The sequence below is a fragment of the Ambystoma mexicanum genome, chromosome 11 (genome assembly GCF_040938575.1).
Source record: "Ambystoma mexicanum isolate Mex_15411 chromosome 11, UKY_AmexF1_1, whole genome shotgun sequence".
NCBI classification, from domain to species: Eukaryota; Metazoa; Chordata; class Amphibia; order Caudata; family Ambystomatidae; genus Ambystoma; species Ambystoma mexicanum.
This window is the reverse complement of record NC_090934.1, coordinates 1283919732-1283947548: the sequence shown is the minus strand read 5'-3', so window position 1 is coordinate 1283947548 and position 27817 is coordinate 1283919732. Positions and strand designations below refer to the sequence as shown.

Sequence of the window (27817 nt, the reverse complement as noted above, 5' to 3'; positions counted from 1 at the left end):
ATACCTCAGAGGTAAGTACTGGGATGAGGAAGAGGGATGTGGAGGTAATGCTCAGATTACTTACCAGTAATCTTCACTACTCCAAGTCCTACTCTTCCTTGTCACCGTTTTGACAACCCTCCTCTGCCTCCCTGCATGGAGGGCCCCATGCTCCAGCTTGGATATTGTTAACTGGTGTTCATGGGTAAGTGGGCGGTATTACACCTCTGAAGAATAGAAATTGAACAGGGGTTCCTGGAATAGAGGTGGGGCCTCAGAGGTAAGTACTGCAACGAGGAAGAGTAGGACTTGAAGCAATTAGGATTACCTGTAGGTAATATGTGCATGTGTACCAGTCTGCTGCAAAAAGAGAGCTGTGATAGTTAGCCGGGTGGCAGAGTGCACGAAAAAAAGATAAAAAATGCTGTATTGCAAAGCTTCATGACTTTCTGGTCTGTTTACTGGTACTCTGCTATTCAGCACTTTCAGATTTGCACCTGCTACCTTATACCTCATTCTCGAAGGTTACCTGAAGCATCTCGACCACCCTCTGTGAATTGCATTTGCATGTCATCAGCTGACTGGCATATCCATATTTGCTGCAGTGCAAATATTTGAGAATCATTCCACCTGTCTCCACTATGCAGGCATTTTTGTTTCTTACTTATATAGCTTTCTAAGACTTTTATCTCTTGCATCCATATCTGATCACTTTTTCATTTTTCACAATGATGAAACGTGAACAAGGTGAGACAAGCAACTTCTAACTCTCAAGCCTGTCACTGGGTAAAGGCGCATTACACTAGCGATGCATTGTCATTTTGATGAGTCATTGTAAATATTTAGTCAGCAAATGGCCTTAACCACTGTTACAAAGCCTGTTGTTTTTCTCCCAACATTCCGATTAATGATAATTAGTACTCGGCGGGGGTCAATTAGTTTGTAACAACCAAACTCATTGCCCCTCGCTAGGGCATTACCCTGCCGACAAGGCTCCACTCAACGCCACGCCCCGGTTTCCTTCCGCAAGTGGCTGCCATGGAAAGGTAGAAGGGGCTACTGTAAAGTCTGTTGTGGACTTTCTCAATCAAGGCCCACACGGCCTCCCACATGCATACGTGCAATAAGAGGCAGAGCCGGGAGGAAGGTTCAACAAACTTTATTCTTCCAACTCTCAACTATAAGTGACGTCGCCTTCCCGCCTCCCGCCCCGTGACACCCTGTCCTCCTCCACATGATGGGGGAGTTTTGTGCATGTGATGACATCACCCCTCACCCCGGTACTAAAAATGATGACACCTCTAGTTCATTTCTTCAATTAGTCTGCGTGGCCTATTTCGAGTTCTGAGATCTCAGGACCCGTTGTTCTTCACTGGCCTCTTGGTATGACGGGATCAGCTCTTCATGTGAGTCCTCTCCATCTCCTTCATCAGATGAGTCCCTCACAGTGATTGCGGCGTCTGATGAGTGATCATGTCATGGGACTCTATGGTGCCTGGCATTCGCCTGAAGTGTGAGGAATTTCTGGTGATACTTTTTCTTTCGCCCTCTGCCGTGATGAGAGACCCTTTCACTTGAGTCACCGTTAATGGCTCTTTGCAGAACGCGGCCATGCTTTTTCTGCTTTGGGTTTGTCTTGCTATGACAATGTCTCCGGGTTCTATGTCGATGGGCCTTGCTCTGTGGTCTTCATCAGCCCGTCTTTTCATGCTTTCTTTGTTTCTGGTGTCCTGTTCCCGCATAATAGCATCTCCTTGTATCTTTCTTCGGGGCTGGCCACGTGGGGTATTCTTTTTCTTATGTTTCTTCCGAACACAACTTTGGATGGTGTCTTCCCCGTGGTGCTGCGTTGAGTGTTTCAATGATCCCATAGCAGCTGGTATTCTGTGGTTGAGCTCTCCAGCTTGTTGACGCTTTCACATTTTCCATGTGTGATCTTTATCTCGCCCCAACCTTCAACTTGGGATGCTAATGCTGCTTCCGAACAAGCTAATTGCAGGATTTCCTCTAAGTTGCATGGTTTTTGCAATAGTCTTTTCCTGAAGTCTGCGCATTCGCATCCCACTATGATCTTCGAGTGCTGTGCCTCCTCATTTGAGTAATTATTGAAATTGCAGTGCTTCATCTTCAACCTCAATCGCATCACAAAAGCCTCCATGGATTCCCCTTTCACTTGTTTAGTTGTGTGGAACACGTGTCTCTCATAGTCCACGTTTGTGTGTGGGATGAAATAGTCTGTTAACGTAGCTTTGAGGCTCGCGTATCTGTGGTGTCGGTGGGGAGCTCATCCACAATATCTCGGACATTTGAACCCATAGTGTGAGCAGACTGTGTTTCTTTTCTTCATCTAGGGGCCCTATTGCCTTCACCCATACCTCAAAGTCCCTTATCCATCTCTTCCAGCGAGGACCCCGGCTGCTGGACTCTATGAGGTCGAAATTCGTACGCAGTTGTGTGATTAGGCTGCCCTGCATTCTGGTGGGCAATGCTTGAGCTGGTGTGAGTGGAAAGGTCAGCGTGTCATCTCCAGACATTTTGTGTGTCTCTTGCTAACAACTGTGCCCTGGTTAATATACTGTGCAGCTTCCCTTGATTTTATAGGGTTTTGACTGACCTTGGTTCACAGTAGATCAGCATTGATGGTAGTGGAGGATTTCATATCCCCAATGTGCTGAAACCTGATGCTGCCGTATGTGTAGTCCCTTCTCTGCTTTCCATGGCAGCCATCAAAAAAAAATAATCAAAAACAAAGAAAATGGCCAGCATGGAAAGGGGTTCCGTTGCACCCATTTATTTTCTTTTTTTCATTTCCGAAACGCTGACGGCGTCTCGCAACTGAAAAAAAAGACTATTAGTACTCCAATCTTGCGGCCAGAGTACTAATAGCAATAAGCCCCTCGCAGGGGGGGGGGTCATTAACGAAGCGGTAATGACCCCCTGCGAGGGACTTATTGTTTAAGTGTCTCCCTGCAATGTTCTCTGAACCTTCATGTGTTTTCTTCTATTGCCAACCTGTTTTCGCTTTTTTGCCGTATTACAATGGTATTGCAGCCCCATGGGTGCGGGCTGTAATAGGTGTTATCGTCCCTTAAATGTATTATACGGCCTTGGCGTCCATCCTGGCCGAACACCTGCTACAGCCCTTTCACCAGATGTGTGTCAAACCATAGTGCAGGATATTTTACCCTTGCGTTTTTATAGGCGGCCAAACCTCCAAACCCCGTGTTCAATCGCCACCCTTATTCTCCAGCTCCTATGCTCCCCGTTTTACCACCCCTTCCCTCTACCCACCTTAAAAACACTGCAGTAAAATGTCCACCACTAAATGTGGTTAAACGGCAGCGTTGAGTTAGGGGATGCCCCTTTCCCAGGGCATTAATACCTCAAACGTGTTTTCTTGAAACTGCATACACTACTATTTTGGGCACTAGCTACAGGATTGATTTGCATTATTTTACTATTTCAGATAACTAAAGATGTCATTAAAGAGTTTGCTGACGATGGTGTCAAGTATCTTGAATTAAGGAGCACTCCAAGAGAGGAAACCAGTACAGGTACATAGCATCTAGGGCAGAAAAACGAATGATTGTTAAAAGAATGTTTTTTTTATCATTTTCAACCATGCAAAACACAGGATCGTCGCATGCTCTTTGGCTGGTGTAGAGTTTTCCAACTGTGCGACTACTACCCTCCCAAAATATGATGTATTCCTTAATTCTGATCATCACCGTGCCACTTATTTTCTTTTATTATTTACTTGATTATAACCAATAAAATAAATTGATTTTTACAAGAAACAGTGCACAGTAAATGTATATGTAAAAGATAATAGTGGTGACTGAAGAGATCTGCCTTGAATAGTTAGCCGATAGATACATTTTCAGTCTCTGTGGACTTTTTCAGAGCTGCATCGAGCATCTTGACTGTGACCAGCGTCCATTTCGTCTTTTCTCGTGCTACCAAACGGCATCACCATAGATGTTCTTCTCTCAGTACGGAGTCGTAGAATAGAGGTAGGAAGAAGGCTTCGCGCAAGTAGGCTGTTTTAGGGCAGTTCAGGAGTAAATGTCTTGTCGTTTCTACCATTTCAGTGTTTGAACAGAGTCTATAGGTTTTCAAAGCTGTTTGGATGCGGATGGCCTGAATTTCTTGAGTTGGAATCAGATTTAATCTTATTTTCATTAAACATTTCTGAAAGTTCTTGTTTGGAAATTTTATACAGTAATTCAGCGGCAATTTCAACTTGTTAGTAGTTGGAGGTAGATGATGTAGTATTTTTTTTGCTGTTGCCATGTGACACGTTTTGATCCAATCTTCTTGTGCCACTTTGGCTTTGACTTTTTCAGGATTTTGTATTAGGTCCTCTTGGGTACAAGCCAGATCTTTAAGTTTCAACGTGAGTTTCTGCTCCCAAGAGTTCAGGGCTTTACAGCGCCCAAGGTGGAGTTCCTCCTGTATCATTTTGTAGATAGGAAGGTTTTCTGGCATTAAGATTTTCCTCAGTGTTCTCATTTGCCCTTGCTCCACTGAGGCCGCCAGTGAGAGCAGACCAAGTTTTTAGGCAGGCCCAGAACCGCTTTCCAGAGATAGCCCTCTAGTTTGGGCCATATTGAGTCTTGTATATTTAGAGCCCCGTCCATTCCATAGGTTAGCGAGGGAACCACCTTCTGTTTGTAAAACTGGATCGCTGGTAGAAGGGAGAATTTTCCATATTTGCGATCGACTAACCTTGTTTGTGTGGTCAACGTTTTTACTTTGGTCCAAAGGGCCAGTTACATTGACTTCTCGGACCTAGATTCGTCAATCATTATACCCAAGTATTTTATATTTGTCACTGTCTCGATCTTTGTGTTGTTCAGGAACCAATTGCCGTTCACTCTACCTTTAGAGCGCTTGTTGTCCAGGATCAAGATTTTGAATTTCTCTGTGTTTATTTCCAGGTCGTTTGCCATTAAGTAGTTTGCCAAGTTTGTCAAATGGCGCTGGAGACCTATTTGTGTTTGATCCATAAGGATCACATCGACCGCGTAGAGCAATCTTGGTACTGAAGTATTTCCTACTTGAGGTGGAAATGCTCTGATCAATGGTTGAGTGTACTGAAAGTCCCCCAGGAAGGCGATGAAGAAGGCCCGTGCCAGAGGGCAGCCTTGTTTGACTCCACGTTCTGACTTAAACTGGTCGGATAGCATGCCTTGCCGGTTTAGACAAACTCGGATAGTCGTATCTGTGTGGAGTGCAATTATTGGCTCTAAAATTTCCATTGGACAGTTCCAGTTGGTTAGTTTAGACCATAGTCTTTGTCGACTGATTTTGTCGAAAGCCTGTGACAAATCAATGAACGCTAGAAAGACTTTCGGCGCACCGTTTTTTATATTTTCTTTTATGATGTTCAAAATCATGATGTTAATACTGGTGCCGGCGTTCTTTAAGAAACCCGTTTGCAGGGGGTCTAAAGATGGAGAATTTCTTGCCCATTTTTGAAATCTGGAAAGAAGTAGAGTTGCGAAAATGTTGCCCTTGATGGCTCACAAGGCTATTGGACGGTAATTTGCCGGGTTATCTCTATTTCCTTTTTTAAAAATTGGAACGATCACCGCCTCGGTCCATGTTGACAGAATTTGTTTGGTAGTTTTGCATTGTTCGAAGATTTTAGTTATCAGGCAAGACCATTCCACCGGATACTGCTTCAGGTCTATGTTGGTTAGGCCATCCGGGCCAGGTGCCCGGGAAGATTTCAGTTTTGAGATTGCTAACAGCACGTCTTCAGGTATGCTAAATTTACCCATGATGTTTCGTTGGGGAGGATGACAGTGTTTGATGAAGAGGGAATTGAAGCGAATTAAGTGGGAAAAAAAGGATATCCAATTTGATTCAGATATAGAGTTTATCAGTTGGTTATCAGTATGCTGTTCTTTGTTTTTTATTAAGACCCAAAATTCTCTTGCGCTCTATGAAGTTAAAGTTTTCAGCATTTGTTCTGCATCGTTTTGGTAGGTTGCTGCCTTCCGATGTCTTAGCCAAGATCTATACTCTCTTGTAGCAGACCTCAGCTTACACTTGTGGTTGTCATCGTCGTTTGATCTGCATATGCGCCTTAGCTTTCTCAGCTCCCTTCTTTTCTGGACTAATAGTTTGTCATATTCGTGGTGTCCGATTTTCACTGAGGTACTGTAATTCTTTTGTTTTGTCCTGTCTGGTAAGATGAGAGGGAGATAGTTCGGCCTTGCAGGCCCGTCGCGAATGCTTCTCAATTCTTTTTCATACGTATCAGTTAATTCTTTTATGTTTGTTGCTGTTAGCTGAACTCGCGTTTGGTTAGTTGACAATTCTATATATTGGTTGTGTAGGTTGGTTTGTGGACGTTGGTGGATTCGAAGACCATGGCTAACAGGTTATGATCACTTTCTTTCGTTTTGTAGACCTCGAAGGAGCTCACATATGATAATAGGGCGTGGGAGATGAAGATGTAATCCAGCGTTGCTGATGCGTGTGCTCGCTCCCAAGTAGGAAAGATAGGCAGTTGGCCTCGCACAGTTGCCATGTTGTGGAAGTTTCTGGCGTCCATCAAGTTTGATCATAGCTTTCCTCTTACGACAGCTGCTGTAGTAGGTACGGGGCGAGAAGGTAAGTGACAGCGTTAAAGTCGCCACAGATAATGATATGGTCAGTACACAATTCTGTTGTAAATTTGTCTAATAAGTTCGTCACTGAATCACAGAAGTCCTTGTTGCTAACTCTTTGGGGGTTCCAATAAACGTTTAAGATAGCAAGGTTTAACTTCAGACTGCCCTTTGCGGTTTCCTTTGGGTGGGTCAACTCCGGCTGGAGAGCCAAGACGCCGTAGGTTTCTACCACCTTTGTTTTTATGGAAATGCCAGAGCCAATGCGAACTGCCGTTAAAAGGCCTGACTATGGTCTACCTAAAATACACTTCATCGCTGGTGATATTTCAGTGTCGTAACCATCAAGCACCGGTTTTTCCCTCAACCAAGTCTCTTGGAGACATATTATGTCGAATTGTGCTAGGTCTTGAGTGTCGGAGTTTAGCAAATGGTCATGTCCCCTCGTTTTCCACGAACACATTGTGTTAACTTGGAAGGTGTTAAAAACGGACGGTTGGAGTACGTGGTCTGTAGAGTGGAAGTCCTTATTGTTTCGCTGCTAATTTTGAGGGTTAGGGTTCAAGACTTTTTTTAACCAGCTCCATGGGCCTACAGGGGCTCGTTTCTGACTTCGGTCCTGTATTTCTCTATGTTTTGGAAGAGAATCATCTGTGTAATTTCTGTCTGATCTGAGACGCCATTTTCCAGTTGTTTCCATCTTCCGTTCTTGGATAGTATGCTCTTTCCTGGCGTATGTTGGGGGCATGTTGCTCACCCGTTTCTGTGTAGTTGCCTCGTCTTTTGTTTTTGTATTGGTCTAGTGTTTTTTGCTTAGAGTGTTCACTTAACGCTTCTGTCTTGTTTGGTAGAGATGAATTTGCCGGTGGAGCTAACGGAGATTGTATTTCTGAAAGGCCGAAGGCCAATTGCTTCAATGCCACATGTACGTCCTTACTTGGCTCGTGTCGTGGTAAATTCTTCACATGTAAGTATGCTTTTCTCTGTGGTAGGGCTCGATCAGCACGAAATCTGTGGTAGACAAATAGTTCAAACTAAGTACTTTTGTCAGGATGTTTAGAACTGTTTTTCTTTTTAGCACCAGGAAATGTTTTCATACTGCTAGTTGTTCCATCTTAAAGATGCGATTAAGGCTTGGTCTTTGGTCATGTGGAGATGGAAAATTCAGTCGCTTTTGGTCTTTCTGGTTTGCCTGGGTCGTTTTCCGGATTCGTTCCTTATCGGTTGTTAGGAGATTATTTTCACAAGAGCCCTGCTTTTCTGCACCTGTAGTTTGTGTTTTGTCAGACACTTTGTTGGTCAGTGTCACGGTCGAGAGCTCCTCCAATGGAGTATCTGTGGCAGAAGTAGCTGGTTTTGACACGGTCAATGTCGATTTTGTAGATTTGATTAAGGGGATAGATGAAGAAACTTTGTTTAACATTGGAGTCAGAGTCCGATGCAAGATGGGGGAGGTTCAGTAACTTCCTCCTGATCCAAATGTACCGTTAGATCCATTAGAGATGAGTTCACCAACAAATCTGTAGTAGGTGTCTGCGAGTTGTCCAACTCAATTATTGTTTGGTCCATCTGCGGTGGTTCGTTATTACGCACGTTCAGTGTCGCTGCTAAGAGTGCAGCTGGTTTAGGTTGTGTGGTCGGACCCGGTTTGGTAAGGTTGAATATTGTTGCAATTTTGGTTGGGTCTTTCTCTTTTTTTTTCTTCTCATTAGTAGTATAAGTTAAACTTTTTTTGCTTGGTTGAGCCAAATTCCCACTAGACTCGTAGCCTTTTAGATTGCAAACCACTTTGGCTGGTTCAAGTGCAGGAGTAGTTTGTATTTTTCAATCATTTTTTTCAATGACAGGTTTCTTGGCCGTTGTGTGAGTTATTGAGTAGGAACTGGGTTGGTGTGCCAGACAGGCTTGTGTAAGAGGTCGTAGTCTTCTTTGGTATTCTAGGCGGGCAATTCTTAATTCCCATAGTCTTTCTTGGTCAGTATTTTTTTGGTCTAGTGCAGTAATAAAACCTTCCAGAAAGGTCACCTTTGAGTTTGTCATTGCTGATAGCGCAAGCGAGTCTTTCATAGAATCATTTATTGATTTGTATAGTTTTACGAAAGGAGACAATCCCACCGTAATTGCTGACATGATTGTTAACAGGTCAGGGTTCTTTCCTGGTGCCTTTGTTTTGATTTGTGGAAGATTCGCTGAGACTTCTATTTCTTACAGGGGTAAAAGTTTTTCTGGGATTGTCTTTTTGTTTTGATGAAGACGGTATGTCCTGGTCAGTTATATTCGTTTTTTGACTCCCCGGTAACAACGGGGAGCAGGTTGGCACTAGATAAGATTTGTTTCTTTGTGTCTTTTCATCTGGTTGGGTAATACCTGGCGGATCCCATGAATTTTTTTCCGTACCATTATTCCCTGATGGCTGTGTAGAATCTGTTTCAACAAAGACTAGTGATGAAGCTACTGTCACTACCCGTGGGGGCTGATTTGGATGGTTGTTTCGTCGAAGGTGATCTTCGCACGGTGGAGCTGGAGTCTTTGGTGAGAGAGACTGCGAGGTCTCTAGAAGTAGGTTGACGGAATTGATTTCTAATGTTTTCCTTTGCTTAGGGGCAGAAGGCGTTTCTGACACCGCGTCCAGTAGTTCTGCATCAGAGACATCCGACTCTGACTCTAGTTTTCTCTTAATTTGCTTGGCGAAAAAGTCTTTCAATGCATGGGACATGAAAGGTTTAGGGAGTGGAAAGCGGCACTTTGTGCTCTCCTTGATCGTGTAATTTTTTTGTTATTGTACAGCTTTCTTTTTGAGTATGGCCAGAGCTGTTTGTCTTTGGCGAGCATAAGGTTCACTTGGTAATCCTTTCGAGGTGTCGGGTGGCGTATCAGCTTCTGTGGGATAGCCTGGCTGCTCCCCCTCGAGTATGACTGTAGAGGGGTCTGCCAGAGTCTCAGTTGCTTTAGTTCCTGAAGACGGATATAGGGATCGAGCAGAAGGCACATCTGTGTCGTCCCCACAAAAAACGAATTGTGGGAGGTTTGGCTTTGGGTGCAGTTCCACTTGGGTGGTGTTTTGAGTTTCCGTGCTTGGAATGGCTATTTGCCAACTTGCTTGATGCAGGTTTCGCACTGGTGATAGTCTGGTGTTGAGGTCCATATGTTTGCAGCAGTGCGTTGAGCGCAAAGTGATTTTTGTCTCTAGGTGGTTGGTTCACGACAATTTGGCCACTGGGGTCAAACCGGCGGCGTCCTTTGGCCCTGTCGGTTGTGATCCCACTCGCCGCGGCGGAGGCAGGCTGGTCGGTAGGACTTGTCACAGGGTGGTTCATGCATGAAGATGGGATTTCTGGAAGCGAGTTCAGGCCGGGCCCCAAGCAGCCCACCAGAGCACTCCCAGTATCGTTAGTGGTAAGTTCGAAGCGTGGAGTAGGGGGTGAGGGGGGCCTGGCCAAAGACTTCGTCAGTCAGAGCGCCCTCCTCAGGGTCATGGACGGGGGGGACCCAGACCGCCCACCATCTCCACCAAGATTAGTCAGAGGACCTGCAGGCGAGTGAACGTCTGAGGGGCTGGAGGCAGAGAGAGAGGATGAGGGTGTAATCTCTCCCTTTCTTAGTGTTTGATGAGATCGATGGTTACCTTTTTCATTCAGCCGCTCAAGACGAGAGTACTGGCTTCTCAGTACGCGACCAAGGGGTGTTGAAGGCTGGGCCAGTTGAACCGGGTTACCGTTTTGTCTTGGAAGTAGGAGAATTTCCAAAACCTCCAGGCTGGCCATGGCGGCCGTGGACTGCTGTAGACTGCTTGCAACTCGGCGAGCCAACTCCGCGTGCCTCTTCACGTTGTGTCAGCGGTTTAAACAGCTCCTCCTCCACGGCAACAAGGACTGTAGACAGACTGCAGGTTGCTAGGACTGCTGTAGACTGCTCGCAACTCGGCGACATACTCCGCGTGCCGCTTCGCGTTATGTCAGGGGTTTAAACAGCTCCTCCTCCACGGCAACAAGGACTGTAGACAGACTGCAGGTTGCTAGGACTGCTGTAGACTGCTCGCAACTGGGCGAGCCAACTTATTTCATGCACGTTACACATTGATCTCACCTTTGAATTTCCTGAATTTGTGTGCATCTTGTTTGAAAACCCAATATTCCAATCTTTTTTCTTGAAATCCCTGTTTCTGTAAAGTTCTCAAAACCTTTTTAAAAAGTCACATTTAACATGGTTGCCTGTTGGGGGAGAGGGATGTTGGATCTGTCATCTAGAACGTCAGTGACTTGGGTATGTTTTCCACACCACTGTAGCATTCCATTTCAAGGATGTAGGCCTTCTGCTTTGGAGGACCTGCCCCTGTGAAAGCAGGACAGGAAGGTGTGGCCCGGTGGCTCTGTAGATCCAGTAAAAGGAGATAACTGGCACAGTAACTTGCCACTGTGGCAGTGCTCACCATGCGGTTGTATGACACTGGGGTACATCTCACTGCACTGCGGGTAGGGTATGTGGCACACAGACAGTAGTCTTCACAGAGGGGGTACTGCACTCTGGGTTCACAACAGGTATATCACAATTGTATGCCACCTTAGTGGGTGTTGAGAAATTGCACTGGGGCAATGCACTCAACAATGGGGGGATAGCACAGAGGCACTGGCCTCATTGGGTGGGGGCAGGGGGGTAGTGGCTATGTGGTCCAGGAGTACTGTACCTCTCATGAGGGCATGGCACAGGCTTACTACACCCTTAAAGAGAGCATGACTTGGCGGTGCTGGGCATCTTCCTGAGCGTAGCACACGGCTACTGCAGACAGGGGGGCATGGCAGAGGAGCACTACACACCCCAGGAGGACACGGCACACAGGCATGACAAACCTCTGGTGCGCTGTGTAGCACAAGGGCACTACACAGAGGGGTCATCGGGCATGGCACAGGGGCACTTTATATCAAAGGGTGGGTGGGTGTCATGGCACAGGAGTACTGCACAATGCAGAAGGGCATGGCACAAAGGAGAGAAGTCTGGCACGAAGGCTAGGGCATGAACATGCATAGGGAACTGCTTGCTTCATAGTGGTTTGTAATTCTTCGCAGAGGGATATTTTTGCCCAGTAGAACATCGCAGGCCAGACTGCAGCGGCACAGTTATGCTAGGAAATGATGTACCGCTTCCAAGGGCAAGCATGGCAATAGACATGCATTAGCGGAGATTGCTTATACATTTCCATTGCATTTTTTTCTATTCTGAAATCTTCCATTGCCTATGTAGTACACCATATGTAGATATATTGGTGCTTTTGTTTGTAGGCCTCCTTTTCGCCAAGTCATTTTAATATGCATATTTGTGTATGATGATACTGTAGGTATGACGAAAAGGACGTATGTGGAGGCAATACTTGAAGGCATTAAACAGGCCAAAGAAGAGAGTTTGGACATTGATGTCAGGTAATAAACAAAAACAGTGATATTTATCTGCTGTACTGTAACCCTTAGCCAACTGTTCGAAAAATCGCCTGTTTTTTGATAACCTAATAAAAAAGTGTGGTTGACTTTAGTTGTGGCACTTGGAGACTACCATTATCCAACTATTGCTCCTACTTTAAATTGTGACAGTAAAAGTGTTTTTGTGTAGCTTTTTGTTATTTCATAATGCCGGAATTGACATAGCATCTCCTTTATTGTCTTTGCTTGGTTTTAGCAAAACTCTACTCTCTTTAGGGAACCCTGTGGGGGACTTTGTCCGTAGGAAGTTGATAACCTAGTTAAGATTGAATCATCCGCAGCTATTGGGTAATATGCTCAGGTGAAAAGGGAATACATATCTCTCCGATGAGTGGCTTTACGACCTCGTGGTGATCGAGGATTTAAGCCATCTCTGGCCCATCCCGATTATTCTGTAAGTCGGATGCACCAACTATAGCGAGGGTTTCATCTTTATTGAGTTTGGAAAAATGGTTGCACTTATACAGACTCGCTATGTTTATCAAGAAAGATTGGGCGTGTCGAGACCATAGGCTAGTTATCATCTAGATTAGGGGTATGTAACTTGTGGCACTACAGATGTTTTGGAATGCCACACCCAACAGCCCTAGTCAGCATATTCAATGGTAAGGGAGCATGGGAGTGGTAGCACAAAAGATCTGGCGAGACGAGCTTGCAGACCCTTGGACAAATTGCATGTATCCAGAGGTCATGCTTTGAAAACAATGTTTTCTTTTTAAAAAAAGTCATTTGCAGCTAGTCTTTTAGTTCCCCTCCCCCTTTTTCTGGGATCAGTGACAGTCTTCAACTCTTCAACGCTGGGTTTACAGAGACATCTCGTATTTCTTTCTCCTTTTCTTTCTTCCTGTCTTGGCTTTGGCCTTGCTCTGCTTGTGTCCTCATGGTTGGGTTCGGCAGTTGCTGCTCTGCCATACAGGCCTCTGGGGAACTGTGGTACAAGAGGCATGGGACAAAGTGTTTGCCATAGGCTGGGGTGGGAGCCAGGCAAGGTCAGGAGGAGATTATGGTGGCCAACTACTATGGCCTTTACTGATTGACTAGCTAGTCCATCATGTATTCCCAGTGAGCGGGCCTCCCTTTTTCTTTAAGCCACTATTTTCCAGTCTTCCATCAGCTCGTCCCTCTCTGGCGCCTCCACCTGCTACTCTTATGTTCTGTCCCCTTTCTTACATACTGCATGGGCGTCCCTCGCTGAGGACGGGAGACTGAACCTTTTTCACCAGAAAAAACCCTCTTCCCCTTTAATTATAGAGGCGTTCGGGGCGCAGCACTGGGAGGATGCGCTCCCCTGACTCCGCCCACCGACGTCACTCCTCAGTCCCCTTTTCCGAATCGACAGGAACGGGCCGATTTCACCAGCGCTACTGGCTTTGGCCATGTAATACAACGTGCTCTTACCTGGATACTTTCTTCTGTCTTTTTTTGTCTGCTTTATCAATCAGGTACTCAGTCCTCTGGCGCCACGCTCCTCCCCGGCGCATCTCGACTTCAGCGGGCTTCAGCAGGTCTCCAGTCTGCGTGAGGGGCTCTTCCCTGCATCCGATCCCCACGCTCTTTGCCTCCGCTGCTTTGGTCCCGACCATGGCTGGGAGGGTTGTACCGCGTGCAACGCACATTCATCGTGTGCTCTGAAGAATAGACTAGCTGGGTGTAGGGAGCTCTTCGAGAAGTCGCCTCCAGAGGACTTGAAGGACTTCGTCAGACATAAGTCAAGGCCCAAGGGAGGGCCGTTCTTTTCCAGAGCATCACGGAAGGGTGTCGCCTTCCCAAGGAAATGCCGTAGCGGGAGGAACCTATCAGGTTCTCACACGAGCATGGGTACCAAGGCTAGTCCAGCTATCGGCCCGCCAGGCCAAGGGGGTCTCTAGATCCTTCCGGAGATGGTGCTGAGAGACCGCAAGGTTCTTTTACTGGGTCTACACCTGAGGGGCTACGCCCTTGTACCGGCAACATGTTCGAGGGGGCGTCTGCACGCAGCACTGCCGGCGATACTGCTGAGGGCAACACGTCTACCAGGCCTCGGTCTGAGGTGCAGGGTAGGTCGCATGCTCCATCGCCAAGATTCCCAGAGGAGGCTGGGTCCAGTGAGCCAAGTACCATGACTTCGACACGTGGCATGCAGCTCGACAAGATGGCCACCGCACCAGACAAGATGGCAGCTCGTCAGATACCACTGCGACGAACGGAGGTGGCAGAACGAGTTACAAGGTGGGACTGGTGTCAACCAGTACGTGGCCTACTGCTTATCCAGCAGCATCGCAGGGCAGGTTTACCCCGCAACCAACTAGACTGAGCACGCACTGGCCCCAGCAGCCGCCCGCTACCCCGTCAATATCACCTGCCACCCGATCGGCCTGCGAGGACAAGTTCTTTGAAAAGTTCCTCACTCTCATGAGATCTCCTCAGATGGGGGTCAGCTTCAGGGATATGATCAGGGACATGTTCCCTATGACCCTTTGCCTGCGCCTATAGTCATTCCTTATATGGCTCCTGCGCCGCAGGCACCTGTGCAGCCTCTGCTGCCCACGACGGCTCCTTCGATTCTGGCTCCCCTGCCTCCCACAGTTTACGCGGTCCTGTACCAGCCTCCACTGCAGCCTCCGGCTCCGGTCTCCACACGTCAACCCTCTGCGCCCAGCACTCCTCCACCAGCTCTGCACCAGATGGACACCTTGGTGGACACAGACGAGGAAGAAGAACCTGATACACCATCATCAGCCAAGGCCTTCCACGAATGACTCGTAGAGTATTTGGGCCTTCCTCAGCCCGAAGTCGAAGAACCGGAGGAGGGGGGGGTACTTGCCGAGGTCATCACTCTACGGCCCACGGCTAGAACGGGGATCTCGATGCAGAAGGACGTTGTCGCCTTGGCCAAGAAGGGGTGGCTCAGACCCCTCTCGGCCCAGCCTGTCAATCGGTGCCTGGATGCCAAGTATAGGCAAAATGGAGGGGGATCCACTCTTGCTGCCAGCCCACCCTCAACTGCACTCTTCAGTGATTGCTGCGTCACTCTACTGAAAGCTTCAGTCGTCCTCGGCCACCTCGTCCTCAGCGTTGCTAGACAAGGAGGAGACGATCTTGGAGGGGTACCGGAAAAACCTTTATTCAAATGCCTTGCTGCATCTTCATCAATTCAACGCGGATGCCATGCTGGCAGCCGTTAACCAGAGGCTTTGGCGGGAAATAGCCGACTTCCTTCCAGAACTTCTGGTGCAGAGCCAGTCACGTTTCAAGACGGGTCTGGCAGAAGCTAAAATGGTGGCGCAAGACATCGTGGAATCCACTGTGGCCCACATTGATACCTCTGGCCGGGGCCATATGCACCGCCACGGACATGAGAAGGACTGCCTGGCTTTCGAGCTACTAAATTTAACCCAGATGTCCAGGAACGCATATTGGACCTTCCATTCGAGGGTGGCGACCTCTTTCACTCCACCACTGAGGAGCTAGATAAAAAGAAAAACAATTTGCAAATGGCAAAGTCTTTATCCTTACGAAGGCCACGCCCAAGGCATACACCCAGTCCCATCAACGCTCCGACAAGGGGCGGGCATTCGGAGGGTTCTGAGGCTTCCAAGAGCAGAGGTCCAGGCAGCCTGACCGTTCTCCGAGTCAGCACTGGCACAAACAACAAAAGGGAGCGGGGGGAGGGACTTTTTTCAGTCTCCCTCCTCCACAGCAGATTCAGAGGGAAAGAAGGCATGACGTGTCCCTTCGGGTCCACGTGTCCCTGGTGGGGGGTAGGCTTGCCCTTCATGCTCAGTTTTGGCGCCAGAAGTTCGCTGACCCCTGGATGCTCTCGGTAGTATCCACGGGGTACCGCTTACTGATCCCTCCCTCCCCCCTCCACTCCCACAGATTGAGACAGAAACTCTGTTGCCAGAAATTTGGTCGCTCGTCGAGAGCCAGACAGTGGAAGAAGTCCCAGCCTCCAAGCGATTGGGCTTCCACTCCAGGATTTTCGCCATACAAAAGAAGAACCAGGCTGGCCTGAGAGTTGTGTTGGACCTCTCCACCCTCAACCTCTCCCTCCCATCTTCAAAAATTCAAGATGGTTACGCCAGCACTGATTGCAGAGACATTGGGACTCATTAGGAGGTAGGCGGCCACGGAATGAACGGTGCCGGTAAGGGACCGGCACCGTTCATTCCGGGCCGCCACATTACGAGGTGTGCAGCGGGTCCCGCTCTGGACACCTGGCCAGACCAGACGTGCAGAGCGGGACCCGCTAGCAGACCAGGATGCTAACAACGGGCCCGTCATTAACGGGCCCGTTGTTAGCATCCTCTCCATTCCCAGTGAGCCCTATGGGGGCTCAAATGAGAATGGGGATGTACCAGGTCTGGGTCCCGAGAATGGGAATTACTGAGCCCGCTAAAAACGGCATAGCTACCTCCAAACTCCTAATGAGGCCCATTGTGCAGAGGAGACTGAATGTACTCCCTGGATCTGAAGGACGCTTATCTACATGTCCCGATTTGTCAGGCGCATCGCTCCTTCCTACGATTCAGGATCATGGGCTGCCATTTCCAATACCAGGAGATACCCTTTGGCCTCAATTCAGCCACCAGGGTATTTACCAGGCTTACGAATGCAGTGACAGCCCTTCTCAGGGCACAGGGCCACCACGTCTACGCGTACCTGGACAACTGGCTCGTCAGGGCAGGATATCCACACTGCCTCTGCCCTTATGATTACATTCCACGAGCTGGGCTTTTCGATGAACTTCGGGAAGTCTCTGCTGCAGCCTACGCAGAGACTTACCTTTCTGGGCCTCATCTGGGACACAAGCTCCGAGAGAGTTTTCCCCTTGGAGGACAAGATCACGGCCATCAAGAGGGCCGCTACTCACTTCCTCACCCGAGAAGTGACCTCAGTCTGGTGGTACCACCATATGTTAGGTGTCATGGCAGTGGTTTTACTGGCCGTACCCCACACAAGACTCAAGATGAGGAGATTACAGCTGCACTTCTCAGTCTCATGGAATCAGGAGCGGGGCTCCCAAGCGGAGCTGGTCAGCATTCCTCCTTCTTTACACCCGGGCCACACATGGTGGTCCAGGGACTGCAACCTGCGGACGGGCAAGGCTTTCCGGCACCCGGCCCAGCAGGTCACCCTTACCACAGATTCCTCCCTGGAAGGCTGGGGGGCCACTCTGGACAACTACAGTGTCCATGGAGTCCGGTCCCGGCAGGAGCAGGAGTCTCATATCAACTGGCTGGAGCTGAAAGCCATCTGGCTAACTCTCAAAGCTTTCCTTCTGCTCATTGGGGGCAAGGTCATCCTCATCCAGACCTAAAACTCCACCAGCATGTACTATGTCAAAAAGCAGGGGGATACCAGGTCCCCTCCACTGTGCAGCCTAGCGATCAGCATTTGGGAATGGGCCCAGGAGAACGGCATATACCTGACGGCCATTCACCTACCGGGTGAGTCCAACCTGGGGGCGGACATTTACGAGTGGCAACTGAACGATCAGGTGCTGCTGGAGATCTTCAGCAGATGGGGGCTTCCTCAGGTGGATCTCTTTGCCTCCTGGGACAAGAAGTGCCAGCAGTTCGTGGCCTGGTAGGGGCAGAGCCCCGGCTCCCTGGGCAACGCATTCCAGATAAAGTGGAACTGCATGACAGCATATGCATTCCCTCCCACACCCCTGGTCCACTCCTGATCATTCCGACGCGCTCTGAAATTCTATCTGGACAGGACCAAGGGCTTCCGCAAGTCAGACGCTCTGTCTGTCACTTTCGGGGGTCAAGGCCCGGTTATCAGGCATCCAAGGCATCTATAGCAAGGGAAATGGTTGTGGCTATCAAGGAGGCCTATGAGGGGCAGTACAAACCGATTCATGCCAATATGCACGCCCACGCTGTCCGTGCCAAGACCACGTCCATCGCATTCCAGCGGCAGGTGCCGTGGCAGGTCATCAACAGGGCAACCTCCCGGGCCAACCCTCCGGCTTTCTATAAGCACTACTGTTTGGACGCCGGCTCCAAGTCAGACGCGGCTTTTGGACAGGCTGTTCTGAGGAACCTGTTTTCTTAAAGAGGGTCACCTCTCTATCCTGGGGCTACATTCGGTTGTAATCGCCCATGCAGTATGGAGGAAAGGGGACGGAATGTAAGAGTAATTAATAGTTACTCACCATAGTGACTAACTTACTCTTAGTCCATAGGGCCCTTTCCTCCATCCGTCCCACCATCCTCCCCCCTAATAATACTGGTGTCATTAGGCAATGTTAAATATTGTTGACGCATCAAGGGGGACTGAGTAGTGGCTCTGGTGGGCGGAGTCAGGGGAGCGTATACTACCAGGGCTGCGCCTCTAAATTTAAAGGGGAAGAAGGGTTTTTCTGGTGAAAAAGGTTCTGTCTCCCGTCCCTAGCGAGGGACGCCCATGCAGTATGGAGGAAAGGGGACTATGGACTAAGATTACGTTAGTCACTACGGTAACTATTAATGTACTCCTCATCCCTCCTCTCTCACACTCTTGTCCCTCTTGCCCAAGACTACCTCCTTCCATGGGCACTACTAGTCCTGTCCTCACCTTCTTGACCCCTCCAGCTATTGTTATCAGTCTATACTTTTTTTGCCCCTTTGAGCACTGTTGCTACTCCTAGCTTCCTCACTCTTTTTGTGCTACTCTACTGTCCCCTACTTCTTCACCTTTTTTGGCACTGTTGTCACTATCCCCACCTCCTTCACTCCTTTGGCCACTATTAGTAACGACGTCCCCCCAACCCATTTACTTCCTTTGTCCAATGCTGTCCCTATCCCCAGCTTGACTCTTTTTACTAGTGCCACCATCTTTGGCCACCACTCCTTACAAGCAACTCCAGTTCTCTTGGCTCTGCAGTTTGGTCTTCTGGGTCTCCTTCTCTAGCTCACAGGATCCAGCCTCTTAGGCTCTGCTCCAACTCACGGTCTTCCTATTGTCTCCTCCAGCATTCTCCAAAACAACTCTCGTCTCCACTTTCCTGTCTCTAGCTGCTAGCCCAAATACCCCACTTTCGGACAGGGTCTGTGTGCCTGCCTTTCAGTCTCTCGCTGATGAAAGGTGGTTCAGGTGTGTTAGCTGGGATGGGGACTGGCTCTTGGACTCCTCCGCTTGGGATGGCTCACAGCTCTGATAGGGGACTCTGTATTTGTTTTTCCCTGCCATTAGGTGGTCCTCTTTCTGCCTGACACACCTTGGGTCCTACCTTTTAGCCTCACTCTTGAGAAAGGGAACTCGGATGTGTCTCCTCAAGCAGATGATGTAGGGGTTGGCTGGGTGGGTGGGTGCCACAAGTGAGGATGGCTTTCAGTTTGGATGTTGGACTTGGCAGGCTTGTTCCTCCTCTCGGGTGGTCCAAGGTATAGAATCCCTTACCTTATTAGTTATATGTATGGGAGTGGAGGGCTTGGGCAATGGATGGATGGGTGGATGGCTGGCTCTCTGGTTGACTGTCAAGTCTCACTCCCTGATTTTGATCCTCTCTTTTCCTCGATAGATTTAGATAGAATGCCTCAAACCTTATGAGGGGAGCCAAGTGGGCAGGCACTGCAGTTCTGTTGGGCTACCGTTCCTCGCTACTGTAAAGGGGAGAGCCTAATTCCCCTTATTACATGTGTTCTCTGCTCTCCAGTTATAAGTGTTGGGTCCCTAAAAGGGGCCCAGTCACTAGTTGGCCTCATATGACTTTCCCCTTCCCTGAGAAGGGAACTAAAGGGGGGTGACCAGCTTCCGTGCTATACTTTGGGCCTATCATCTGCTAGATCCTGTTCCCCCATTTCATGTCCTCAGAACGAGGTAGGGGACTTTGTCACGCCGGCTGTACCCGCCATAGGCTTCCCTTGCCAGTTCCTAAACCTTTCAACCCCACCATTTTCTCTGTCCCCTGTGTTTAGGTTAGTAGGTTATCATTATTATATATTTTTTTTTTTATTGGTTTGTTACAAACCTTTAAAAAAAAAAGAGAAAAGCAACATGCATTTAAAAGAACATCACAATTTACAATTACACTAAACGACCATCATTGCTAAAATTATCTCAATACTTAGTACATATTACATTCGTTTTGCATATTCATGTAATGTTTTTTAGTTTTTCTATTATCTTTTCCAAGAAAAATGTTAGTTCAATTGTTAATTTTCGATCGGAGTCACTATGTAGTTCTTTCCACCAATCTTCTATGCCTACTGATGGTCTTGAGGCTACGTGCTTTGCAAAATGAAGGGTTCTTTCGTGAGTTATAGCCGAGTATTCTAACGTCAGATGTTTTAGAGTTTCGTTTGTTCTTCCACTTAAGCGGCATAAGGCTGCTAGATTTTTGTCACTAGATCAGAAATGTATCTTTTCTCTAGTTGGCAGCTGGTTTAGGCAGAATTTTAGAAATAACAATCTGCGAGATTTCTCAGGAAATTTTCCAAATAATGTTCAGCCAAGTTGTATTTTTTCGCTTCCATAGGTACTACATTCATGGCTCTGTGTTGACTGCGAATATCAATCGTATCGATCCAATCCTGAATCCATAACATGGTCTTAACTTTGTTTGGAATACTTTCTAGTATCATGAAGTCTGTACTTATATCGGTCAGAATTTTATTACATCGTTTTGGCCATATAGTATGCACATTCAATTGATTTCCATTGTCTGGATCTTGCAGAATTGCGTATTGGGGTGCTGACTGTTGAATCTTCATTTTGCGACATTCGTTTAGGGTATTCCATGCTATTCTCACATTGATGGATATTAAGCCCAATTCATATCGCAAACAAGCTGTTGGTACACCTTTAGGTAACCACAGAACTTTCGTCCAGAATTCATGTTCTAATGAATTCCAGAATTCGAAATTGCACCCAAAAGCAGCCTCCGCACCATGAATTAGGGCAGGCACAGCCTTCTGTTTATAGAAATTCAGTGCAGGAGTTAATGAACATTTCCCAAACTTTTTGTTTATGAGACAAGCTTGGATTGCAAGCTGCTTGCACTTATCTTTGTTTTCTGAGCCCATGGAGTGTCATTAATACTAGAGCTAATGCACATTCCTAACTATATAGTTTGTTTTACTACTTTAATGGGCTCTTTTCCAATTTTCCAACTGAATTTTTTTAAGGCTGATAGATGATTTATCTTCTGTAAATTCTAATATTAATATTTCTGATTTGTTTGTATTTATGGAAAGACCATTTTGTTGAATGTACTGATGCAGAATGTTTAATTTCCTCTGTAGACCAATCAGTGTTAAATCTAACAGTACAAGATCATCTGCATAAAGGAGCCAATTAACTTCCTTACCGTTAATTTTGGGTGGAAAAACTTTGGCTCCTATGTAGGATTCACCAAAGTCCGAGATGAATAGATTGAATATTATTGATGCCAAAGGGCAGCCTTGTTTCACTCCTCGATTGGTATGAATAGGCTTAGATAGAAGACCCGCTTGTGTCAGTCTCACCCTTATATGCGTGTTAGTGTGCAGCTCTTTTATTTCCATGAGTAGGCCTTCTGGACATTTCCACGTAACCAGCTTTTGCCATAATAGTTCTCTAGCGATACTATCAAAAGCTTGCGATAGGTCTATGAATGCAAGATAAATATTTTGATCAGTTCGAATGGCTTCCATTTTTAGAATATTAAGAGTGAGCAAGTTCAAGCAGCATCCAACTCCTTTAACAAATCCAGTTTGGCGATAATCTAGGTGTCCACTGGTTTTTATCCAATTTGAGAGATGTTTCTGTAATTGAACAGCAAAGATTTAGCCCAGGACATCTAAGAGAGTGATCGGTCTATAGTTCTTCGGATCTGCCCGATTTCCTTTTTTGAATATCGGGACAGCGATCGTGCTCTTCCAGGAAGCCGGTATGGTTTTTTACTGGCTATTGTTGTAAAGAGGGTAAGACACAAGGACGCCCATTCCTTTGGGTTCTGTTTCAAGATGTAATTTGTTAGACCATCTGGACCTGGCGCTCGAGATGAACTCTAGCGCATTATGCTTTAGCGAATATCCTCTTCCTCGAATTCGATGTTCCAATGTTGGTAAGTTTTGGTAAGGCCAGATCTTTTGTAATTTCCTTTTTCTCGTATACTTTAGTGAAGTGCATTACCCACTGAGCTTCAGTTACCATATAAGTTTGTATGGACTGTTGATCACCACTGCTTTGGTTTATTAATTTCCAAATGTCTTGGGAGTTATTTGTCTTCTCCAGCATGGGGTCTGGCATGGATTCACATGCTCATGAATATTCCCCGTCGTCAGGCTGGGAATCCTCGGTAAAGAAAAAACCAGTATCAGTTTCGTTTCTGATCTGTCTTTCGTAGTAATAACCAATCACTGGTCTCTGCGTCATACTGACCACAGCCAATGACTGCCCTCTACCTAAGCACCGCCTCTGGCAGCCATCTTCAGATTTTTACCGCACGTTCATGTGTTTGGATCCTCGTGCTATTGCTCTCGAGCGTTAGTGCTATTTTTCGCGCTTTTTCACAAAAAAACTTCGATTCTTTCGGTCAAAAGAGCCTCAAGCTCCACCGATCCTACATCTGATCAACGGGGACCCGTGTCGGATTCATCTGTGCCCCTCAAGGGTGAAGATTTCGTCGAGCTACACTTCGGAGGACTCCAGAAGCTTCTCAGGCCCGGTCTCGGAGATGGCCCAGGAGAAGGGAAGCTCGACGCCCGGAAAGCTGTTCAGGGTCTGCCCTGGATGCCAGCTGCAGAACGTCTTCAAGGAGGACGAACACTCTTTCTGCCTTTACTGCCTTCATGAGGACAAGACGCACGTGGAGAAGGACTGTGCGTTTTGCGGCAACATGTCGGAACGGACCATGAAGGACCGCCATCAACGTCTCGCCAACTGGCTGGAGGGTAAGAGCCCGTCTGGCGAGAAGAAGAAGAAATCCGAGCGGTCTTCTAAGACCTTTGAGGGCGCCCCGGCGACGGGGGCCCAACATAAGGCCAAGCACCGGGAGCGCCGAACAGTCGGGCTCTACGGGCGCCAGGCAGGGCGCACCCTCCCCGGCACCATCAACCACGAGCCAACGCTCTGGGTCGGGTAAGAGGAAGGCCGAGCACCCGGCGAAGCTCCTGGAGAGGCCCCGGTCGAGCTCTAAGGCAGAGGAGGAGCGTGGCAGTGCCCCCTCCCTCAAGGATAAGGCGGTGAGCGCACCTAGGGTGGTGAAGGCCTTGATCCATCCGACCAAGCCCTCTATCGAAACGGTCGCGGCGGCCCTGGCTCAGCCTGTGGTGGCTGCACCAGTGGTGGCGACCTCAGGGCCCAGAATCTCCCTGCCTCCTCGGAGGGAGTCTTCCTTTGTGCCCATCGATAGGACCCCCGTGAAACCCTCCGTGGGGAAGAAGAAGGGGGGGCAGGGCGTCGTCGTAGATTCGGCCTCAACCTCAGAAGAGGAGCTGATCGAGGTCTTAAGCCACGGCCTAGGCGTGGAAGGCGGCCAGCCCGTCGGAATGGACCCCGACGCAGGTGACGACGACGACATCGTCGAGGATACCGACGGGGCCCCTGCTCGCCCGTCGGATTCCTCTCTGCCAGCGCCGCAAGACAACTCGGCGGCCATTTTGTTGGCCATACAGTCCTTATGCTCCGAGATAAGGACGAGGCTACCGTTACCGACGGAGGAACCTCTCCCGTCGGGGGATCCAGAACCGGGACCTTCTGGTGTTCCCCCTACCAAGAAAAGAAGGATCCAACCACCACCTCCTTTTCAACCATCGCGCCCCGTCCAGCCCTCCTCCCCGTCCACCCGAGGGGATGATACGGGGACTGACACGGCAGCGACGGGTACGGACGACGAGGCATACGACGAGGATTTTCCGTCGTCGCCTCCCACCAGGGCTTCTCCGCCCGACGAGATCGGATCTTTCCACTCCATGATGTCCAGGGCTTCCGAGCTTTTCCAACTCTGCCCTGAGGAGAAGAAAAAGGAAGGCTTCCTTTATCAGCGGCGCAAGGCCAAGAGGAAGACGGTCCTCGCAGTGCCTCTGTTGGACGACATTTGGGATGAGGGCCTTTCCCTCCTCAAGAACCCTTCCACGACGCCAGCTAGAAGAGACCGGTACGAGAAAAAGTACCGGGTCCCGGACACGGCCCCCCTATGCCTCCGGGCGCAGCCTACCCCGGACTCCGTCGTCTCCGCGGCAGCCAGGAAGAAAGCGGGGGGGGTGCGGCCTCCACATCGACTTCCCCGCCGGACGGCGAGGGAAAGAAATTGGATGCTATGGGACGTAGAGTCATCTCGTCGGCAGCGACGACGATTAAAGCGGCCAACGCCTTGGCTATCGTGGCCCGCTACGACAGGGAGCTCTGGTACAAGATAGCTCCCCTGCTGGATTTTCTGCCGGACGACAAGAGGGCGGAGGCCCTTGAGATCCTGCAGGAAGGTGAGGTGGCCTCGGACCACGCCATCACCGTGGCGACGGACATCGCCGACACTGGGTTCCGCCAGCTGGGCAACGGCGTTTGCCTTCGACGTCGTGGATGGCTCAAAGCTACGGACTTCCGGCAGGACGTCCAGACCAGAGTCCTGGACATGCCCTTCGACGGGAACAACCTGTTTGGGAAGACAGTGGACGATTCCCTTCAGGCCATCAAGGCGGATACTGAGACGGCCCGGGCCCTTGGAGTCCTGCAGCAACGACGGACGCCCTTTCGGAGCGGCGGAGGCAAGGGCGCCTCCAAAGGTTCCGGCGGCGGTTTCGCTTCCTACCGTCAAGCGGCCCGCTCGTCGTCGCAAGAGGCCAACAGAGGACGAGGCAAGTCTAGCGGACCCCGCCGTCGTCGCCAAGGAGGTCAAGGCGGCAAGGCCGCGTCCAAGCAGGATTGAACCGGCCGTGGGGTCGGGCCCCCACCGAAGCACCCCGGTGGGAGGCCGGCTGGCGGGCTTCGTCAGCGTGTGGGAGTCCATCTCCACCGACCGTTGGGTGCTGGACGCCCTGGCCCGGGGCCACGCGCTCGAGTTTCAAAGAAGGTGCCCGCGCGTCCCCCCCGTGGCCAGGAAAGAACTTCACGTCCCTCACCTTCTCCTGGAGGTAAAGGCGATGCTCAGAAAGGGCGCCATCGAACTCGTCCCAAAGAGGCTTCGGGGCTCCGGAGTCTACTCGAGATACTACCTCGTGAAGAAGAAGACGGGAGGATGGCGCCCCATCCTAGACCTGCGACGTCTGAACAAGTTCATCAAGGCGCAGAAGTTCCGGATGGTCACCCTCCAGCACGTCCTGGGTCAGCTGGAGGAAGGAGACTTCCTATCGTCGTTGGATTTGGAGGATGCCTACTTCCACATTCCCATCCTAAAGGGGCACCGAAAATTCCTCAGATTCGTGGTCCAAGGGCGTCATTACCAGTTCAAAGCCCTTCCCTTCGGACTACGGTCGGCACCTAGGGTATTCACCAAGTGCCTCGCACCGGTGGCGGCGCAGCTGCGCCGCGAGGGGATTCACGTCTACCCCTACCTGGACGACTGGCTCATCCGCGCCAAGACGAGGGAGCTCGCCGTGGTCCACACGGCAAGGACCGTCCAACTCCTCACGGACCTGGGATTCTCCGTGAACTACGCCAAATCCCACCTGCTGCCCGCGCAAGTCGCACTGTTTCTGGGAGCGAGGCTCGACACAGTTCCCTTCTGGCCTCCCCGTCGGAGGAGAGGACCAGGACCATCTTGGGCAAGGTGCAACGGATGTTGGTGGCCGACGCGGCCAAAGTGAGGTCCATCAAGTCCCTCCTCGGGATGATGTCTTCCTGCATCTACCTCATTCCCATGTGCAGGCTCCGGATGCGCCCGTTGCAAGAATTCCTGGATGCGCGCTGGATCCAGACGACGGGCAGCTTCGAGGAAAGGATCAAGCTCGACGAGAGTTTCCGACGAGCGATACGGTGGTGGGGCACCCGCGCGCATCTGACGGCGGGCATGGACTTCCAGACCCCAGCCCACCAGGAGACTGTGACCACGGATACCTCCCTGGAAGGGTGGGGAGCGCACACCGAAAATCTGCACGCAAGGGGACTCTGGCTCCCGACGGAGAAGTCCCTGCATATCAACGTCCTGGCGCTCCGTGCAGTGTTTTGGGCCCTCAGGTCCTTCCTTCCGTCCCTCAAGGGCAAGGTGGTGAGGATCTTCACCGACAACACCACCACCATGTTTTACATCAGGAAACAGGGCGGAACCAGGTCCCCAGCGCTGTCCAAGGAGGCGCAGGACCTGTGGCATTGGGCCGTCGCCCAAGGGATTTTTCTGGTGCCGTTTCATCTGGCAGGGATAAAAAACACCATCGCCGACTCACTCAGCAGGGAGCTGCGCTCGTGCCACGAGTGGGAACTACGGCAGGATCTGGTGGATCGCCTCTTCCGACGGTGGGGCACACCCCAGATCGACCTGTTCGCGACGGCGACGAACACCAAGTGCCGGAGGTTCGCCAGCAGGTTTCCCCAGACGAGGAGCATGGGCGATGCTTTCTCGTTCCCCTGGGAGGGCCTGTTCCTCTACGCGTTCCCTCCCTTGCCTCTGCTAATCCGGCTCGTCAACCAGCTCAAGAGGTCACGGTGCAGGATGATCCTCGTCGCACCTGCGTGGCCGAGGCAGATATGGTTCCCGGACCTTCTGGACTTGTCAGCGTCCCCGCCGATCAAGCTGCCGGCGGACGCGGATCTACTCTCCAGGGAAGGAGGCGCCATCCTCCACCACGACCCGAAGTCGCTGAACTTGCAGGCCTGGTTCCTGCAGCGCTAGAGTTTGGAGGATACGACATACCGGCCGATTGCAGAGAGGTTCTTGCAAAGGCCAGGGCGTCCTCGACTCTTAAATGCTACGGACACAAATGGAAGAGGTTCTCTGTCTGGTGCCACGCACAGAAGATTAACCCTCTACGGATTACGGCTCCCCAAGTACTGCCGTACCTGCTGACGCTGGCCAAAGCTGGTCTGGCACACGCGTCCATCAAGATTCATCTTGCTGCGATCTCCCGATACACCAGAACCACGGGGCGGACGTCCTTGTGGTCTCATCGTCTGGTGAAAGAGTTCATGAAGGGACTGTTCAGATCGTTTCCGCCGGTGAAGGCTCCGGCCCCGGCGTGGGAGCTCAACGTGGTACTGACCAAGCTCATGGGACCTCCGTTCGAGCCTCTGCACTCGGCCCCGTTGAAGTTTCTATCGTGGAAAACAGCTTTTCTTGTGGCCATCACCTCCGCACGACGAGTGGGAGAGATCCAGGCCCTTTCCTGCAAGGCCCCGTACTTGACTTTCCACGACACGAGGGTAGTGCTCAGGACGCACCCCTCCTTCATGCCCAAGGTACCGTCGGACTTCCATCTCAACGAACCCTTGGTGTTACCTGTGTTCTTCGCGTCGCCTTCGTCGCCGGCTGAGAGGACTTTGCACTCGCTGGATGTAGCTAGAGCGCTGAAGTTCTACGTGGACCGCACGAAGGGTTTTCGGAAGACGTCACAACTCTTTGTGAACTTTGGACCTGTCAATCAGGGGAAGGCTCTCTCGAAGGCTTCCATCTCCAGATGGCTCTCCGGCTGTATCATGTGCTGTCACCGGTTGGCAAACCGACCGCTGCCTGGCCGTCCGAGAGCCCATTCCACCAGAGCGATCGCAGCTACCACGGCGTTCCTATCTGGTGTGCCCCTGCTGGACATATGCAGGGCTGCTACGTGGAGGTCGACGCACACCTTCACGAAATTCTACTGCGTCGACCGGGATTCCAGGGAGGAGTCCAGGGTCGGCCAAGCAGTGCTGCGCAACCTGTTCGCCTGA

General features: G+C 49.9%; 1 protein-coding gene across 4 annotated transcripts in view; it reads left to right on the top strand.

Moving 5' to 3' along the window:
• The window catches only part of MAPDA (N6-Methyl-AMP deaminase), a 486784-nt gene that overhangs the window by 260630 nt on the left and 198337 nt on the right, over positions 1–27817 (top strand). For all 4 annotated transcript variants that reach the window (XM_069624761.1, XM_069624760.1, XM_069624759.1 and 1 more), the window contains 2 exons: positions 3446–3533; positions 11932–12013. In XM_069624761.1, coding sequence (XP_069480862.1) covers positions 3446–3533; positions 11932–12013 — 170 coding nt within the window. The remainder of the gene's footprint in view (positions 1–3445; positions 3534–11931; positions 12014–27817) is intronic.